The sequence below is a fragment of the Pan troglodytes genome, chromosome 7 (genome assembly GCF_028858775.2).
Source record: "Pan troglodytes isolate AG18354 chromosome 7, NHGRI_mPanTro3-v2.0_pri, whole genome shotgun sequence".
NCBI lineage: Eukaryota > Metazoa > Chordata > Mammalia > Primates > Hominidae > Pan > Pan troglodytes.
The window spans coordinates 145,729,502-145,743,268 of record NC_072405.2 but is presented as its reverse complement, the minus strand read 5'-3'; the positions used below and the strand labels follow the sequence as shown (position 1 = coordinate 145,743,268).

Here is a 13,767-nt window from a genome sequence, read left to right as displayed (position 1 = left end):
ATCCCAGCACTTTGGGAGGCCAAGGTGGGTGGATCACGAGGTCAGGAGTTCAACACCAGCTTGACCTATATGGTGAAACCCCATCTCTACTGAAAACACAAAAATTAGCTGGGCGTGGTGGTGCGCACCTGTAATCCCAGCTACTCAGGAGGCTCAGGCAGGAGAATCGCTTGAACCCAAGAGGCAGAGGTTGCAGTGAGCCAAGATCGCACCACTGCACTACAGCCTAGGTGACAGAGCGAGACTCCATCTCAAGAAAAACAAAAAAGCGGGAAGATGGAAGGAAAACAAAGAAAATTTGTCAAGTCAATTAATTAACTACCTGGTCATTTTGACATATGATACCAAACAACCTGACAAACACCCTGACAGGCACTCTGAATACTACACAGATTGTCCAGGTAAGACTGCACTGTGATGTGGGAGGCAAGACAAAGTAACTCCATAAGTCCGCTCCATTTTAATCTACTGTAATTTAGTAGAAACAGCATGGGTTTGGGAATCAGACTGATGAAGTCCAAAGCATTTGGTTATCAGCTAGCCATGTGACACTGCATCAGTCACAACTTCCAGAAGAGCCTGTGTTCTCACTTGTAAAATGGAATTTATGTCATGCATCTAAGAGGGATATATTGAGGTTGGGAAAAATATGGCCTATAAATGTCCTGGTATGGTATCTGACACTTAGCAAGAACTCAACAAATCACAGATCATTATTATTAATAATTATGTGACAATGACAAGTCACTTAATGTCTCTAGGACCGCTGATGTATAATTTGAGATTTAAAACCAGGCTGAAGGCCAGGCGTGGTGGCCCATACCTATACTCCTAACACTTTGGGAGCCTGAGGAGGGTGGATCATCTGAGGTCAGGAGTTCAAGATCAGCCTGGCCAACATAGTGAAACCTCATCTTTACTAAAATTACAAAAATTAGCTGGGCATGGTGGTGGGCTCTTGTAATCTCAGTTACTCAGGAGGCTGAGGCAGGAGAATTGCTTGAACCCAGTGGGTGGAAGTTGCAGTGAGCCGAGATCACACCACTTCATTCCAGCCTGGGCAAAAGAGCGAAACTCCGTCTCAAAAACCAAAACAAAACAGGCTGAAGATACACTAGATACTTGATAAACAGTTTTTTGCCACACACAGTCATACCTCTGTGGTAGGCAGAATAATGGCTCCCCTAAAGACATCCACATACTAACCTCCAGAACCTGTAAATGTTATGTCGCATGGCAAAGGAGAATTAGGGCTGCAGATGGAACTAAGTTAGTAACCACCTAGCCTTAAGATAGGGAGACTATCCAGGATTATCCAGGCAAGCCCAATGTCAGCACAAAGGACCTTACAAATGGAAAAGAAAGGTGGAAGAGAGAGGAGTGGAGAAATGGCAGAGCGAAAACATTCAGCCTAGGGTTGCTGGCTATGAAGTCAGAGGAAGGGGCCACAAGCCGAGGAATGTAAGCAGCCTCCAGAGCTGGAAAGCTCAGGCACAGACTCTCCCCTGAAGCCTCCAGAAAGGAGCACAGCAGCGCCCACACCTTAACACGAGCCCAATGGAAGCCATGTGGACTTCTGAGCTCCAGGACCCCATGGTCATAAAGCCACCAAATTTGTAGCAATTTGTTATGGCAGCCATAGAAAACCAATATACTCTCACTTTGTTTTTCCATCTTATTTCAAATAGGTCTCAAAGAACATTTGAATCTGAAACTTGAAAAAAGAAAAAGCATTTTTTTTCCTACACAGATACACCTCATTCTAAAATAAAATCTCTTAAGAATACAACTTCTTATTAAACTAAATTGAGTTATCTTCTTAACAGTGCTTGATTTCAAGGACTTGCCATAAAGAATTTAGAGACTATTAAGCAATATAAACTGGCTCATTAACATTTTGGGCCAATGGTGTTAAATAAGAGATAACGCATAGCACAGAAGTACCTGAGTTTAGGAGAATCAGCCAACTCAAATGAAGTCTGAATTCTTAGAAACTAAACAAGACATACTGCATACTTCCACTGGGCATCTGGTTCGATTCATGCATACTGCATGTGTCAGGCTTCAAGGCAAAGTTGGTGGTATGAAATCTCTTGTGAATATTGGGATTTGGTTTAATCAGAAGAAATACTGCTTTATTTATGTAAATGTGATGTGAGCTGGGGCCAACATTTTCTCTCCAAATAAGGAATCCAAATCCAGATAATTAGGAAAGTTTATAAAGATTTTTTTTTCAAACAGACAGCAAAACTTTTCTGGAAAGGTGTCTTTTACAGGTTACTCACACAGAAATTGACAACTATAAAGTGAATTAAATGAACAATGAGATTGTGAACTCTCAATTGACACATCACTAATTCCTCGTATGGTCTATGAGCAAAGGAACTGAAAAAATGTCAGTGATAGACTCAAGTCTCTAGAGGACAACAAGGATCCTGCTGTTCTCTCAAAACTGCAACATCAGCAGCAGCAAGCAAGAATGGTGGCCATTCTCATGGACTCCTCCAATTCCTCTGGAAGATCAGACCGGGCCTCAGTGCTAGAAGGTGGGGCTTCCATGCAGTAAGCAAGAGGCTTAAAGGCTGTCTTCTGAGGAGGGGCCCTTTTCTGGGCTTTTCTCCTGGAACTCTCCTTTTTCAGCCCGTTTTTATCACGTGGCCATTTCAATAAGAAAGCCCCTGAGCTCTACCCATTTTGGAAGAGGCCCCTATGCTCCACTCAAAATAAATAAATAAATAAGAACTGAGGTGCAACCCAAGAGAAAGGCAGCCTGAAGCAGACAAGTGAGCCTGCTCCTGTCCAAAGCCGCAAGGAAAGGACTGGGGAAATCCGGCAATTTATACATCAAAGGTTGTGGCCAAAGTTTGTTAATAATAAAAAGTGTATATCTGTCTAGAATGTTGTCTCTGCACTCCACATATATCCTCAGAGTATCCCCGAGGCATGACCTAGACCTCATCAAGCAACAGGATTCATATTCAGGACATGAAGATCTAAGTCCAACCACTACCAGAAGTAGCAACACTAACCAAAAACATTCAGAACGAAAGCAGCAATTTCAGCATGCATACGCTGGTGCGGATGGGAAGCCACAAAGCACGTCATCTAAACAGAAAGTGTGAACCAAGTCCAAGTCAATTTGGAAGCTACGTGGTCACCAATGAAGAGAAGCTTTGAGGAGCCAGGAAGCTTTCCGGACGGAGGAGCCTGTGACACCCCAGCTACTCCACCATACTTGCTGAGCTCTCTGTACCAAAGGTCTCTCCTCCAAATTCTCATCAGCTTATGGCTCAAGAAGCATACAGGTAAGCATCACTGGAAGTAATGAGTTTTAAGATTCCTACTTAAAAAATGCATCACCAAAAAAAAAAAAAAAAAAAAAAGCTTTTCAAATAAACAGTTTTAGGTGTAATTTACAGAATTCAGTAAACTTTTTATTTAGTCATGCTAAGTAAGCAAGGAAAGGAAGAACTGAGGGATTCTTTTCCTTTGCCCAACCTTTCAATGGTGATAGAGCCACAAGGATCCCTCCCCTGTCCTTTCCCTTTTGATTCCACACACTCCCTGAGTGATCTCATCCTCAGCCATAACTTCAAAGGCAGGGCAATGCATTTTAGTAAGGCTGGTGTCTAGAAAGACCACATGTAATTCTAAACTCACATAATACAAAACGTTTCAACCTCCCTGTTCAGTACCCACAAGCGATCCGTCTGAAACAGAGCTGAGCACGCCATTCTCCTGCATGACATCCTTCAGCTGTGATCCAGAACCTTAAAACACATTCGCACTCCTTAGCCATGCATGAGGCCCTTCATCCTAGTCCCTATCTAATCCTCTTGTCCCATTTCTCCACACATTCCTGCATTTGCTTTATTCTCCAAATAAGACTGCTAGGAAGAGCTTTCACATACGTCATTCATTCAACAAACACAGTTTGTCTTTTGCATTTCAGACACAGCTCTGGGCACTGGAGACCCAGCAAGGATAAATGCCCCAGCTTTCTAGGGCCTGGAGTCTAGTAGGCACCATCTTGATGCAGGTCACTGAATCATCATCATGTGTCTGGTGTCTTGGAGGTAGTGTCGTGCCTATTTTACAAAGTGAAAACCTGGAGTTTAGAGCAGTGAAGGTATGTACCTGGGCCCAGTAACTCTTCCGTGACAGAGGGGTACCTCCAATTGAGTCTGAGTACCAGAGCCGAGGCTAGTGCCCACACTGCCATAGAATGAACACTCTTGGTACAACTATCTTAAAAATGGCAGATCTCTCCTCAAAATCAGTATCTGGAAGTTCTAATAAAGAGAAAACACTTTTTCAATCTTCTTTCACTTGCATTCTGAAAGAATGAATTCATTGCTGTCATCCACAATGAGGAAGCTGAGACCAACTGGCTATTCATTCTACACACACTTACTGAGTGCCCACTATCTCCCAGGCACCACGCTGAGCACTGGAGAAGGAATCAAAGGTAATGAGTCAGATTCCCTGCTTGTAAGGCAGCTGGATTCTCATTGGAGAAAGAACTCCCACCCAATCATCACGATCGCAGTGTGATAAATGCAATGTTGCATGCACAGAGGACGGTACTACACTAGTAGCTGGCACACAGAGAGCGAGCGAAGAGAACAGGGACGCATTTACCGCACACTGTAAGCCAGACAGGGAGCCCTACGAGCTCAGAGATGCCATGGTTTAATACTAAGCAAAGAGACTCTGAGAAGTGAACTTGCATTAGTTCCATCACACTCTGGAGCCCAGGATGTTTCTACCACTATGTGAGGAGTCGCACACAAGTCCCCACTCCCTCACCAGATCGGAATAACAAAGCTCCATGCAGCACCATAGTGCCGTGTGCACTTGTCTTTATTACAGTCCTTCCACCCCACAATATAAATGTCTTTTAATTTGGCCACTTCCCCACTGAGCTGAACACTCTTTAAGCAGGGATAAAGTATTAGCTTGCTCTGCATCCCAGCACTCAGCCCAGCCTAAGCATGTGATCCTTACTGAATAAGGGGAGAAATAACAGCAACTTCTCCAATCCAGTAGGAAAGACTGTGGAGAAACAGACACCCAACCAGTCTTCTCTTAGGGGTGTTTCCCCCAGAAGTCTATAAATAGTGATTTCCTGAAAGGGTCTAAAAGTCTGAAGCCTGAATAGATTATGCTACTCTTTTGCCTTAATGTTCACTCTCCAAACCTAAAAGACTACTTTCTGCCACGGACCTTTTATTGGAAGTAACATGGTGCCCTACCTAAGACAGGTGAGACAAGAATTCACGCACATTCTTCTAAGTTAACATTTCACGAGTATACAACGAGTATCAATTCTGGGCCTAGTATTCCATGCTGGGCTCCATGAAGGAGGAAAACAAGAAAACTTGTCCTACTCGCCTAATTAACTTTTGAGTACTTACAGATATACCAGACATGCTACACAGATTCTCTCATGACCATTTTATAGATGAAGAAACTGAAGCTATTCAAGCTTACTATTTCCATAGGTAGCAACACATCCTTCGCCCATTTAAGAAGCAAAACCCAGCTGGGTGGGGTGGCTCACGCCTGTAATCCCAGCACTTTCAGAGGCCGAGGCAAACAGATCACCTGAGCTCAGGAGTTCAAGACCACCCTGGCCAACATGGTGAAACTTCGTCTCTACTAAAACTACAAAAATTAGCTGGGTGTGCTGGCGGGCACCTGTAATCCCAGCTACTTGGGAGGCTGAGGCAGGATAATCAGTTGAATCTGGGAGGCAGAGGTTGGAGTGAGCCGAGATCACGTCATTGCACTCCAGCCTGGGTGAGACAGCAAGACTCTGTCTCAGGGAAAGAAGAAAAAAAAAAAAAAAAGCAGCAAAACCCAGACCAAGGGGGAAAAAGGGATGAGAAAAATACAATCCAGAATACAATCAATCGACTGTTAATGGCATGACTTTCTTTTTTTGTCTCCTTATTCTCTGAAGCTATTAGAAACCGTGTAACACAGGGCAGGGGATTATCGCTGTTGGTTCTGAATTGGTGGTACACCAAACGATGGGCAGCATGTCAAAAAGGAGACATTCCTAATGAGCCTAAGAGAGAAAGAGGCACTTTAGTACTTCTCACGTTAAAACAAACAAACAAACAAAAAAAACAGTAAAACTTGTTAAATCAAAATCTTATAAGGCACTTCAAGACCCAGAAGATAAAAGCCACGGGAGGAAAGAAGCCTGCTCGGTTTCCTTTATCAGCACGCCAGGATGCTCCACAGATCCAAGGATTGTTTTGTGACCCAGCACGTTAAACCACTCCTTTGGATTCTAGAGAAAGGAGCAAGCAGAACCTCATGCTGCTTCTCACAGAGAGGAAGACGAATAGCCTGCTGAACACCAAAGAAGCTACGCACCAACAGGTTTAAAATCGACTTTTGAATTTTTGAAATTAAATAAAAATTTAAGCAGTAATTAAAGCCTGATTTATTTTAGAGTCATCAGAGACACATTAAACTGAATGAACCTCCATCTTCATGCTCAAGCTGCCGGCATCGGCTGCGATGTACTCTAGCGCTTGGTTTCTTTCCAGTGTCAGACATCACCTTGATGGCAGTCTCTGTGCTTTAACAATAGGTGGTCCTGGCGGGGCACAGTGGCTCACACCTGTAATCCCAGCACTTTGGGAGGCCAAGGCGGGTGGATCACGAGGTCAGGAGTTTGAGACCAGCCTGGCCAACAGGGTGTAACCCTGTCTCTACTAAAAATACAAAAATTAGCTGGGAATAGTGGCACATGCCTGTAATCCCAGCTACTGGGGAGGCTGAGGCGGGAGAATTGCTTGAACCTGGGAGGCAGACGTTTCAGTGAGCCAAGACTGCGCCATTGCACTCCAGCCTGGGCGAAGAAGCGAGACTCGTCTCAAAAAAAAAAAAAAAAAAAAAAAACACCATCCTGGCTAACATGGTGAAACCCCATCTCTACTAAAAATACAAAAAATTAGCCAGGCATGGTGGTGGGCGCCTGTAGTCCCAGCTACTCGGGAGGCTGAGGCAGGAGAATGGCGTGAACCTGGGAGGCGGAGCTTACAGTGAGCAGAGATCGCACCACTGCACTCCAGCCTGGGCAACAGAGCGAGGCTCCGTCTCAAAAAAAACAGACGGTCCTTCCTAATGGCATACTCTTCTCTGAGAATGGGATCACTCCCTGATTTCTCACTGCTGTAATAAAATCCTTTTTTGAATGAATTAGAGCAATAAATTACATAAAGAAAACTGTGAAGAAACACAGTTCTGAGACAATAAAAGGGGTATAATTTTGAAATTTTTCACCCAATTGATTGGTGCTGGAGTCTTGCCTCTCAGCTGACCCTACGCAGAATGCAGCAACACCAGACCAAAGCAGGGGCCATGTGCTCTGCCTCAGTATGGCTATGCCTTGAGATATGCTTTCATTAGGGAAAGGTAACTATTTCATCATGACAAGAAAAATACCCTCACGAGTTTATAAAATCATTTTTCTCAGTATTATTTTGCATATTGTGCACATTATGTTTCTAAAAGCCTCTCATCTTTAAATAAGGACCTGAACAAATTGACAAGTCATAAGAGACTGATGTCCAAAAGAGCCATGAGAGGTCTGCAATAGAAAGAGCCCACAATTATCATTAATTCATTCATGCAAATAACTTTTATTGTGCCCCTATTTTGGAAGGCTTGGGTACAAATGAATTTTACCAAGTTTGGTAATAAAGCCTGGGCTCCTAGTTTCTCTGCTGAGAGCAGGGAAGGGTAAGCAGACCACAGCTCATGGCACACTGCCTGTTTTTATAAATAAAGTTTTATCAGAACACAACTATTCTCATTCATTTACATACTGTCTGTGGCTGTTTTTCTGCTACAACAGCAGAGGTTGAATGCACAGCCCACAAACTATTTACTCTTTAGCCTTTATAGAAAAAGTTTGCTGTCCCTAGGCGTAGAGTTTAGCATAAAGACAATGAAGGTACAGCCACAGATAGGCATCTACTTCCCAGCTGTCCATGAAAGAGCCTGAAAGCAATGACTACCAGCACCCAGATCTTGGCTTCTAAACAACATTCCACACTAAAAGAAACCAGGGCACCTTTGGGGAAAATGGCTCATTTGAGGGCTAGGGCAGAGCAAGAACAAGATGAGCATAGAACAAGTTGCTGTTACAGAGATTAAAAAAATACTAAGCCAATTTAGGGGATGATCCTCTCCAATGGACCCAGGAGCCAGAGCAAAGGGCCCTCAATGGCCAAATCTTAAACAATGTGAGCTTCAATTTACACAGTGATAGTAAAGGATTATAACCCACTGAATTAAAGAAAAATGCATGAATTTAGAAGACAGATACGACTGAATAAGAAAGAGGGAGAGAGGGATTGAAAAAGAGAAAGAGGGAGAAAGAAGGAGCAGAAAAGATTCCTTTTCAGTAGAATATCAACCAATAAATGTAGATGGAATGACTGTTGGAAAATTACCATTTTACAACCATCACAGTAATAATTCAGGTAAGAAATGTTAATGGATCTAAAATATGTGAGGGAGAGTTTAATGAGGAGCAGGATATTTATTTACATAGTCTTAAAGTATCTCCTCACAGAAGTATTAATTAATTACCAAAGGAAAGTAGTAACTTCACAGAGGAGAAAACTGGCACCACCTTAACCAAGTGATCGAACTCTTCACCAATCACGACACAGACGTGGTGTGCCCGGGTACGAGGGGCTGAGAGGGACCTACCATCACCTCGGTGGCATTCCTGCCAAGACAGTGTGTGACACAAATCTAATTTTAAGGAAACATCAGACAACCTAAATGGAGAAGCATTCTACAAAAAACTGGCCTGTATAGTTTTTGTATAGTTTTCCAAAATGCCTATCACGAAAGGCAAAGGCGGACAAAGCAGCTACTGCAAACTGAAACCCTAAAGAGGCCTGACACTACACGAAATGTGTGATTTTGACTTGGGTCCTGTAAAAGACAAAACCAGAACAACTGGTGCCATCAGCATGTGAACTGTAGATGAGATAACAGCGCTGTGTGGTTGTTAAACTTCCTAATTTGGATCATTGTGTGACAGTTATGAAAGGGAAGGCCCTTATTTTTAATAAATACATGCCAAGGTATTTAAGTATTCATTTGTAAAAGATAATATATGAGGAACAGAAATATATGTGTAATAATCTCATCTTAGATACAACAAATATATTCTATGTTAAAAATTTATAGTGAAATTAAACAAATACGAAACCACTGTCATTTAATCTTTTTTAATTTTTATTTTTAATTGTGGGGGTACACAGTAGGTGTACATATTTATGGAGTACATATGAGATATTCTGATACAGGCATGCAATGCATAATAACCACATCAGGGAAATGGGTATCCCTCACCTCAAGCATTTATCCTTTCTGTTACAAACAATCCAATTATACTCTTTTAGTTATTTTAAAATGTACAACAACCACTGAGGTGGCATCCTGCCTGCCATGTGCAGATGAGGGAATAGAGGCTCGGTGAGGTAAAGTGATGGTCCAGAACACACAGGTCAACTCAGCAATTCAACAAATATGTGTTGAATAAATGAATAAAATGAAAGGATAAATTTTTTAAGTCCTGGGGACTCATTAACAGCATTCAGCCCTGCTAAAAGTTACTAAAACAGGAAGCCTGGCTTTGTCCAAAATTCCTCCCACATTTTATAGCTAGTACTCATCAAGTCTCAGCCCACTCAAGTCAGTAAACAGAAGGCAAGAGGAAGCAGAAATTTGCACACCAACTGACAAATCTTTTGTTACTGTTGTGTGCTTTCTTATACAAATCGGATTTGGGAATTTGATTTATATATTCCAAAGCAAATTAACTGTGAGGAGTATAATTTTCCCCCAAAATAAACATATTACCATGGCCAGTAACCGTAAGTCAGACTATCCTAACAAGTTATTTGACAAAAGCTTTCAATTTAATGCTTTTGGAGTATACTTTTCTTTAGGGCACACTAATCCCTATAATATAAGTTAGCTTTGTGACCTCGAACAAGTTATAAATTCCTCTAACCTCCACTTCTTACCTGTAAAATGAGAACAACAAAACTAAATTCACGTGAAAGTCATGGATTAAATGAAGAAATGTGTGAAGAACCTAGCTACAGTGCCAGGCGTACCTTAGGCGCTTGAGCAATGGTAGCTACAAAAAAAGGCATGGCTTTCTGCAAATATTGATTAGCAAGTATGCCTCTTAAGATATAAATAATATGAAAAATACCAATGCATGAAAATCAAAAGCAATGCACGTTTATCGATCAAGACTCATTTCAGTTCAGAAAAAGCTACCAATGCGAAAGAAAGAAGGTAACCTAGCTATGTGGAGCGCCATCTAGTGGAAGAAAAGCAGAGCACAAACGGCACAAACACTGAAGCAGAGAAAGAACAAGGAAAATGATGAAAATGAAAACTGCCCCTTATCTTCATCATAATCTCTATATTTTCTCCCATGGGAGCTCGAATCAACAGTGACCCCAAGTGTAAGATATATATCGAAAACAGACATTTAAAAGGGTGCCCTCACATACTCTTGCCCTTTATCATATCAAGGAAGAACATCAATAATATGCTAGGAGCACCTTTTAAAATTCTTAAAATAGCAGCAGGGGCTGATTGGTGAAAAATTATGGAAATGTAAAAAATTATGGAAATTTACAGCTTACCAATTCAGAGTAAGATATCTTGTGCTTGTGGAGAGAGGCTGCTGGGTGTCCAGACATGTTTTAAGATATGCAGTCATAAAACTGTTTATGGAAGCTTCATTTGTTAATTTAAGCTTCAGGTGCTGTGTCTTGAATAGCATAATAAAAATCAATCAGAGCTGCTGCTAATTTTGTGCATGATATTAATGAAAGAAGCTTCCTAAAGACTGAATTTCTCCTTCAGTATTTCCTGGATTGGAAAACTAAAATAATTCTAACAACATAAAATTACCCTAAGAAATGAAAGTAGATGATTTATGTATGAATTTGTATTATATACATTATATCTGAAAAGTGATGCCGATACTCACACATCTGTCTTACAACATTTTATAAAAATTGCAGGTAACGTTTATTATGCACCTACTATGTGTTAGACACTGTACTTACGTCTAAAACAGCAACCCTACAAAGAAGGCATAAGGTCCCCAATTTCACAGATGGGGAAACTGAGGCTCTGAGAAATAAAGTAACTTGCAGGGGATTACAGACTAGAAAGCTGTCACCTGTAATCACATGGCTCTTTCTGCACCAGCTCATTCCTTGTTGAGTAACACTGTTTCCCAAGTAAATGCTCCCCACCAGATGTTGCCACTGGTCAGAAAGTTCCTATGCCGTTTTGCCATGCCCCTGTGTGCCCTCTGTACGGTACGCAACTGCCCCGCTCACCCAGTCCAATACTAGGCATTTAATTTGAAGAGCTGCATAATCCAAATTCCCCACAAAAGTAAAACATGAAAAACAAGACATACTCAAAGCTTCCACCTCTATCTGATGCTAACAGGTGCCCTACATAGTGTCATAGTGTTGGGCAGACAAGGATCTGAATCCTGATTCACCAGTTACTAGCTATGTGTTCTTAGGCAAATTATGTGACCTTCCTGACCTCGGTTTTCTCATCTATAAAATAAGGTAAAATGACTTACTCTTTTAAGACTGTTAAACTAATTCAATGAAATAACATACATAAAGCACGTAAACCAGAAAAGGCTCTTGATAAATGGTAGCTACTATCATTAGCAACTGCAGGGCAAGTATATTTAAACATATTCCCCCCTTCCAGAAAGCCAAAAGCATTATCTGTGGGAATACTTTTTTTTCTTTTGTGAACCTATTTTTAGAGAATGAAGAATTCACAAATATACCATAAACTGACTATAAATCCCTGATATCATACTCTCGACTGTTTTTGTGATAAGCAAAGTATTAAAATACAAAAAGCACTGCACCTCTAGGAGGCTCCCTCAAGAGACAGAACTTCAGCAAGAATTTCACTGGCTTTCTATATGGAATATTTTTCTATTTTCTTTTTGGTCACTGAAATATATACATATTTAAAAATCCTTACTTTGAATGCCTACTGAAGACTGCCGGAGAGCACTGGAGAAAAAAAAGTGAGCTTGCCTTTTTGGTAAAACACATTTTCAGTAACCCCTTTTAAAAATTCATCACCAATGGAAATTCCTAAGAGGCTTCTGCTATAATGAAACATTTATTTAAAAACAACAATGTTGAGTTCTGTCCTTTTACCTCTTTTCTTAAAGTATCTTAACAAAATACTGCAGACTTGGTTTAAAATTTCAGCCTGACTACTTATAAGCTGTGCACCTTGACTGGGCAAGTTACTTAGTGTTTTTGAGCCTTAGAGGCCTCATTTGAAAAAAATAAAGGAGGCATGCAGGGAATAAAACCTCCTACCTTGCAAGATCTTGCGGGGATGAGAGAGAATGCACAGAAAGCAGCTGGCACGGAAGAGCCTCAAATTGGTGGCTTTTATAATCATCATCCCCAACGCCAAGGAACACTCTCCTTCTATTGTTTTGGTAGAAGATATAAGTCATTCTATCTTCACTCAGCGGGACTGGTGACAACAGGCAAATGGGGCTTTTGATATCAAAGTTGCTGTTGGCACTCAATTTGCGGTTTCAATCGCTCCTCTGGCTTTCTGAGTTTCCCTTTGGCATCTGAAACTGCGGATAACTCTCTCAGGTAAGAAACCTTATTTGGCATGTGACTAGGGCTTCCAAAATTCTGTTTTTAATCTGCCATGAGAAATATCATTAGGAGTTTAGAGAAGGAGAGCAAATTGATGAGAGTGCAGTGATTTCATAAATTCCTTAAGAAAGAATAAAAGTAAATAAACATCTGATTCAAAGCAGATCTGACAACATCTTCTCATTATCTCCTAGAGAAGGATCCCTACTGTGCAACCACATTTAAAGAGCACTGGGATGTTTTTCTGCTTGTTCAACCCTGCATTTCACTCAGAACCTTCTTTCATTGATATGGGCAGAACTGTTGACTTCATCCCCACCTCCAATTCAGGTCCTCTAAAGCTGTAAGAAGCAAAGCTCTTTACTGACTGCTAAATTCCAAATATACTTGCTGATTCTGCTACCCTTAATGATAATTAACACATAACACTGAAATGAAGACAGGAGTTCCCAAGGGCCCTGTGCTCAGACGTATGCTAGGTGCTGAAGATACAGAGGAAAGACCAGGCCCTGTCTTCTGAGGAACTCACTCTTTACCAAGAAAGACAAAGATCCAAACAAAGCAGTGTGATGAGGATCACACCGTAAGAGCAACAGGTGTTGTGTGACACCAGAAAACAGGCAATCCAACCCATTTTGAAAAAGGTCAGAGGACTTATCTTACGGCAGAAATGTGAAGAATGAAGTATGAAAATGGATGCTATATAATTTATCTTTCAATTCAGCACAGGCTAGAGGAAAAACAAACTGCACATAAAAAAGCCAGGGTTTTGATTCTCCTTCTATCATTCACTAATTATACCATCACAGGTTGGCCAGTAACTTAGCCCTTTAGACTCTCAGTGTTACTGAGAGTCAGTAGGACATGGTAAAAAGAACAATGGACCTGTAAAAGAACAAAGCTTGACCCTTCACTCTGACATTTTATTATAAGCATGTCACCATGGACAAGTCACTTTAGCTGTCAGAATCTTGGTTTCTACAACTGAAAAACTAGGCTAATAACCTCTCCATCTCTGAGCTGTTAC

General features: G+C 41.3%; 1 protein-coding gene across 12 annotated transcripts in view; it reads right to left on the bottom strand.

The window, feature by feature from the left end:
- Nucleotides 1-13,767, bottom strand: part of KHDRBS3 (KH RNA binding domain containing, signal transduction associated 3) — a 204,065-nt gene that overhangs the window by 185,106 nt on the left and 5,192 nt on the right. For 2 of the 12 annotated variants that reach the window (XR_008536853.2, XM_024345284.3), the window contains exon 1: nt 12,444-12,787. The exons of the other annotated variants lie outside the window; for them this stretch is intronic. Coding sequence is in view for 1 of the 2 variants with exons in the window: in XM_024345284.3 (XP_024201052.1) it covers nt 12,444-12,531 (88 nt within the window). In the remaining variant the exon portion in view is untranslated. Of the gene's footprint in view, nt 1-12,443; nt 12,788-13,767 lie in introns of those variants that run through there. 12 annotated transcript variants of the gene reach the window in all.